General features: G+C 35.6%; 1 protein-coding gene across 2 annotated transcripts; it reads left to right on the plus strand.

Annotated features, from left to right (window-relative positions):
- Positions 1 to 1,271: 1,271 nt before the first annotated feature.
- LOC116026574 lies at positions 1,272 to 4,456 on the plus strand. Of its 2 annotated transcripts, XM_031267897.1 has the most exons (5): positions 1,272 to 1,648; positions 1,715 to 1,786; positions 1,865 to 2,054; positions 2,935 to 2,995; positions 4,421 to 4,456. In XM_031267897.1, the coding sequence occupies exons 1-4, from the start codon at positions 1,289 to 1,291 to the stop codon at positions 2,952 to 2,954; spliced, it is 642 nt and encodes a 213-aa protein (XP_031123757.1). In that variant the 5' UTR covers positions 1,272 to 1,288; the 3' UTR covers positions 2,955 to 2,995; positions 4,421 to 4,456. The 2 variants fall into 2 exon arrangements, with proteins under 2 accessions (XP_031123757.1, XP_031123756.1); XM_031267896.1 differs by lacking the exon at positions 4,421 to 4,456 and having other exon boundaries at positions 2,935 to 3,142.
- The last annotated feature ends 2,275 nt before the right edge of the window (positions 4,457 to 6,731 follow it).

The raw sequence follows: 6,731 nt of genomic DNA on the forward strand, positions 1-6,731 counted from the left end.
ACTGATCTATTGCGTCCTAGCCGGTTGCTGCATCACGCCATTGCCGGATCACTCTGTCCATAACGAGAACAGAGGACGACAGGGAGGGGTGTTGCCGCCGCACTTCAAGCTAGGTCGACGCCGTGACTGCTCACCGGAGGAGGACGATCGTTGGAGTTGCCTCACCACGCTACTGCTTCCCCGAGTCCACCGCCGTCGACGAGAGAGAGCCAAAGTTGCTCCTTTTGCTGATCGCTACTGCTGCTAGCTGAGAGGAAGAAGAGGGGAAAGCTCCGCTGTCGCTAATCTTTACTGGGAACAGAGGAGCCCATCGCGTAGCTTCGTTGTTGCCGGAGCTCTACTGGCTGGAGTTGCCGTCGTCGATCGCGTAGGCCAGCTACCACCGCCATTGCGGCTCTGTCTCGACGGGACGAAGAACAGGGGTCCGATGGTCGAGGAAGGGCTGCAACCTCCGTCCTGCCAAGCGACTTCGAACCCAACATTGCCATCACCACTTCGCATGCTCGCTATTTTGGCTTCGACGAAGAGGACGGATGTCCGCCTTTGTTGCGGCCGTGCTCGCCGGAGAAAGAAGAGATATAGGGGAGAGGTGAACGGGCTTCCTGTTGAGCCGCTACACTGCCGACCTACGTCTATCGGAGATGAGAGAAGAAGGTTCATGGTGAACTGTAAATGAGGTTGACGCAAAGAGAAACGGGAAAATGGAGATGCATTATTCTTTGGCTACTAAAATAGAAATTTCTATTTATATGGTTAGGTCTATTTGTGGTAGGGTTCCATTTAGGGTAGTGGGCTAGACTAGTTTGGGTTAAGATTAGATATAATACAATCATAATTGAGCTTAAAATCATTTATTGGGTCCATAGCCCTATAATGAAAATCATATACTATGAGATATATATATATATATATATATCTATAGGTATATTGGGCTAAGAACATTTTGTAGTAAAATAATGATAGGCAATCCAAAAATACATTATTCCAAGCCCATTAGGAAATAATTATACTTATAATTATTTCAATAATTACTTAATAAGAAAATAACCCCTCATTTTAAATATTCATATTTAAAATAATAATAGGGAAATGCAGGGTATTACAGATGGGTACGAAGTTAAAGTTGAGCACAGCATTTCATCTGACCATAGACGGACAAACCGAAAGGACTATTCAAACCTTGGAAGACATGTTAAGGGCTTGTGCAATGGATTTAAAACGGTCATGGGACGAACACCTCGACCTTATTGAATTCTCATACAACAATAGCTATCACGCTAGCATCAAAATGGCTCCTTACGAAGCCTTGTATGGTCAAAAGTGTAGAAGCCCACTATGCTGGGGAGATATGGTTGATGCAGTGGTGTTAGGACCCCAATACCTGCAAGAAACAGTTGAAAAGGTCAAACTGATCCAAGCAAGAATGAAGGCTGCTCAAGACCGTCAAAAGTCGTATGCAGACTTAGGGCGAAAACCATCAGAATTCCAAGTGGGTGAAAAAGTGCTTTTAAGAGTATCGCCTACAAGAGGAGTCATGCGGTTTGGGAAAAAGGGTAAGCTAAGTCCAAGATTTATTGGACCATATGAGATATTGGATAAAGTTGGACAAGTGGCTTACCGGTTAGCCATGCCTATGGAGTTGGACAAGGTAAGGAATTGTTGTTTTGGTTAGAAATCTTAAGAGAAAGATTTAGCCTAACTTGTGGACTGACAGGTACATGATGTCTTCCACATCTCTCAGTTAAAGAAATATGTTCACGATGCCTCACACGTGATAAGGCCAGAGGTAAAAGAAATCTTTGTTTAAATCTTGAATATAGAATATGATGAAAATAGGACGCTAAGAAATCCATTTAATTATAAGGTGGTGGAGATGGACGAAACTCTCTCGTATGAGGAGACTCCAGTAAAGATATTGGATTTCAAAACCCGTGACACCCGAAGGAAATCCATAAAGCTTGTAAAAGTGCTATGGTCCAACCACTCAGTTGAGGAAGCTACGTGGGAAGTAGAAGATGATATGAGGAGTCGTTATCCGACTTTATTTGGATCAGGTAATAGTCAAGTTACGGGGACGTAACTTCTCTTTTAAGGAGGGCAGGTTTTAACACCTCACTCCGTATCGTTGTGTTGAAATAGCATGTTAAATTTTTTTAAGATCACTTCGAGGGCGAAGCTTTCTTTTAAGGCGGGTAGATTGTAATACCCGAGATTTTCTGCTCCCAATTTCGTTGATTTGAATCCTATCCAGATTCTTTCTCGATATTCATTTGGTTTCTAAGCCATATTCATTGGACTCTACTTCTATATTCATTGAAATCGTGAACCCTATTCATTTGGACTAAATAGTATAATACTATTTAATATATTTTGTCATGATATGCTACATTTTAAATTATATGGTACATATACTAATTTTATTTAAATTATTTTATATGTTATGCATATATATGCGTATGATATATATATATATATATATTATGTGACCGTGTATATATGTATGTATTATATGCTAGACAATTATTATTATATAAATTATATATATAGGATAATCATCATATTGATTTGATCAAATACTAATTGGAAGTTACAAATACTAATTGGAGATAATAATTCTAATTTTATGACCAATTTATTTATTTCCATATTCCTATCCAAATTTGATGATGATTTAACCATATTCTTCCTTGATTTTTCTCCCTTAGCCGATTGTTTCATCAGTAAAAGAAGTATTTCTTTTGCTCTTCCTTTTCCTATCCATTCGTTGTTTTAAAAAAAAAAAATTCTTCTTTCTTCCTCTTGTTGATTCCTCAAGTGTGGGTGCAAAAATCTTGGCAGTAAGTTCTCTTTATTGTCATGTTGATTTTATAGTCTTAGGATTGTATCTTATGGAATTGTGTTTGTGGTTTTGTTGGTGATTTGATGGTGGTAAAGGAGTAGTAGAGCAAGTGTGAAGCTAGCTTGGAAAAAAAAGGGATCCTAGAAACATCTCCAAGTAAGTGGATTTGTACCTCATGCTTGCCCTTAATTTTATGTTTTCGTTGAAAAACTAAAACATATGTATTTGTGGAATGGATTTGATGTGCACCCTATTTGTAAAAAAAAATTTAGTTATGAGTAGTATGATCCTATTCATGAAATTTGAACCAAGAAATTCTTGTTATAACTATGCTATTGTTATTATAAATTTTATTTTATATATGAGTATATATATAGTCTGTGTAATGTTAAAAAAATTATATTTAGTTTATTTTCTACTATGTGGTACGTATGTACACTTTTTTTAAAAAAATAAAAAAATAATAATAATATATGTATGATTATGATTGTCTGTGTGTAGGATTGCTTTGTTATATATATATCTATAAATTCGATACGTATATGTATATTTATATAAATATTACCGTATGTAATATTGGTAATAATAATAATAAAATAATATATATATAACTATGTACGTACGTAGGGTCCAAAGAGAAAAAAAAAAACAAAACAAAACAAAACAAAGAAAAATATATATATTTATTTTGTTGTAGTACGTATATAGGTATGTATTAGTTTAGGAGTATATATGCATGGATATATTTATATTTAAGTATATATTATTATTATAGAATTTTATAAATATACTTATATACAAAATTCTAGTATATGCATAGATATATTTATGTACCGTGTGTGTGTATATAAATATATATACCCAATTACCGTATCTATAACCGATTGTACGTATAAGTATATTTACATATATGTATATTTACCGTATGTAATATGTATATGTGCATTTACGTATGTATGTATATAGTTGGATACAAGTATTATAATTATTTCTCCTTTGTTTAGTATAAGAAGATTTCGTTTCTTTAATTACATGTATGATATTTAGTATATGATTAAGTTAGGATTTGTAGTATGCAGGTACGTTATCTTTGTATTAATAGTGTTTTTAATAACAATAATTTAATTGGTTTCCTTGCTAGTGCCGTATGGAGTTTTAAATAAGTAGTCGGTTTATTTGTGAATGCCGTACAATTATACGTATGTTATGTACCATTGTAGTGTATATGTGGGCATGAGTATCTACTTTGAGTACAAGTGTATATATATTGTATTTTGAAGGTGTTATTTGTATGGTGGTGAATTAAGGGTTAAATTACCCTATAAATTCTTATTGTATGAACAAAATTACTCAAGTAAAATATTATTTTCAAACTATGCAAGTATGTTGATAATTGATTTACTTGACATTGTGGAGTATTCAGTTATATGCTGGATACTAGGGCTATGTGATAAGCCTCCGAGATACCCTTAAATCAAGCTCATATTAGGGTGTTTTATCACGTTTATAGCATCCTTACATGGTGAATTATGCTCATAAATGCTTGAAAATCACTAACCAACGCACAAAAGCTACTTTTAGCCTAAAGGAGGTGAAACAGGAGCCCCGAGAGCAAATAGGAGCAAAAGCTGAGCTTAAAGAGCGAACCAGGCAAGAACGGAGCCCCGGAGGACCCAACAGGATGGCCACACGCGTGTGAGCGTGCGTGGAAATAATCCAGTAGCCTCCCACGCACACTCACACGTGTGTGAGCAGGCGTGGAGACTGCACTACGCAAATTTCGATTAGGGTTGCTTTTTCGGAGACTATTTAAACCCCTTTGATAGATTTTCAGAGGAGGTTCCTAGAAATTTAGTTTTCCCTTTCTTAGATTTTCCTTTGGAGAACTTTCTCCATTTTTCTTAGTTTTTCATTTCTTAGATTAGATCAATCTCCATTGTAGAAGACTACAAAGCTTGGATTGAAGGTTTACTTCACTCTAGACGATCTCTATTTCATTTCTATAATATTTAGTTATTTTGTTCTTGGATTGAATTAGCGTTTGTGTTGAATTTCATATCATGAGTGGCTAGTTTAATCTAGGGATTTGGATTGTGTGATTGAATGTTGCTAGTGTGTTGATCATATCTCTATATTTTGGATCTAAATGCTTATGTTGTTGGATTATCTATTCTTGTCTATTGATTGTTGTTTTGATGAGATCTTGTTTGGATTTGGCCAATCTAGATGAGAGATTGAGCTCTTGACTCTTTCATGTCTTTGATTAGAGTTAGGATTTGAAGTTTGACACAATCATAGTTCCTATGGACTTCTTAAGAATAGTAGGATAGTGTGTAGCTTAAGTGTTTGATAAAATTCCTCTTAGAGCCTTGGATGCTTGAAGGCAATCCTTAGTCAAAGAAGCCTTAGTACACAAAGGTGGAAAAGGACTAAGACAACACACTCTTGAATAGCCAACATCCTTGCATTATCTATCCATTACCTTAGTCACACCACAATGCAACATACATGAACACTATCCAATCCCTACCCCTTTTACATATTTTCAAACCATTTTTACTTTACTACTCTCTTACAATCAAACCAAACTTTATGAACTCCTTTCACTCACAAATCCACCCAACACCACACTCGAATCCAATGCATGACCCAATCAAGTAAACTCCCGAACACTTGACACACCTCCACGTCCCTCCTTCGAGACCGACACTCGGGAAGTCATTGACTTTCCGTTTTAACATAAATATCTTTTGACGAATCACCCCACGCAAAACTACACTCTTCAAAATGGTGCCGTTGCCGGGGAGGGCAATAGGTTGACATATGTTTTTGTTTACTTTGATTGCATGAATGCTAGATTTGAGCATTGTTAATCCATTCCACTTTATTTTGTTTTATTTTTATTTGTTTTTGCTACTTATCCAATTGACTACTTCTAGTCAATTGTGGAATTTCTGTTTCATTGATAATCTTACTAGGTGAATGCACACGCGAGTAAAAGGAAATCAAGGCTTACTACCCTACATTCCATAAATTAATAGAGCAACTAGAAGGAAAAATACACAAAGATCACAAATGGCTTCATCAAGCGCAACAAGAAATCCACCAGGAAGAGGAACAAATGTACCAAATCCACCCCCAGTTCCAATTAATCCACAAGTACCAATTAACCATGAAGAACCAATTCTTGAAGAACCACAAGCTAACCAAGCAAATCATCAAGAGAACATTCGTGAAGAAGAATACTATGAAATCCCTCAGGAACCGCAAAGGTCATTTGCAGATTACATGACCCCTGATTTTAACATGCATAATTCGATCTATGTACCGCCAATGGAAAACGTCAACTTTCATGTGCATCCAACTATTCTCACACTGGTTCAGAACAGTCAATACTCGGGATTACCATCTGAAGATCCCAATGCACACATCACAAGGTTCGCATGTGGGATGTACAGGCAAGAAGGCGTTACTGAAAAGATAGTTCGACTCAAATTATTCCCATTCTCAGTTATAGGAGAGGCAGCACGATGGTTGGAAAGCCAAGACGACAATCATTTTAGATCATGGCTGTAACACCCTGATTTTTGCTAAGGAAAATAATTATCTGTTTGGAAAAAAAAATAATACTATTAATGTGAAGTTTCGAACCTTAAACCTTAACTTTGGAATTTTAAGATCCTAACCATTAAGCCATTAGAACCTTTTGTCCTTATAAAATCCATATGAATCTTTATTATCATCGTCGTCATTAATTATTATTATTGTTTTGGTACGTATGTATATGTATACTCCTTTATTATTATTAGTAGTATTATTATTACTATTAGTATCTAAATGATATATGGTTGGTATGTATATATATTTATTATACATATTTTATGAATGCCAA

The sequence above is a fragment of the Ipomoea triloba genome, chromosome 8 (genome assembly GCF_003576645.1).
Source record: "Ipomoea triloba cultivar NCNSP0323 chromosome 8, ASM357664v1".
Lineage (NCBI taxonomy): Eukaryota > Viridiplantae > Streptophyta > Magnoliopsida > Solanales > Convolvulaceae > Ipomoea > Ipomoea triloba.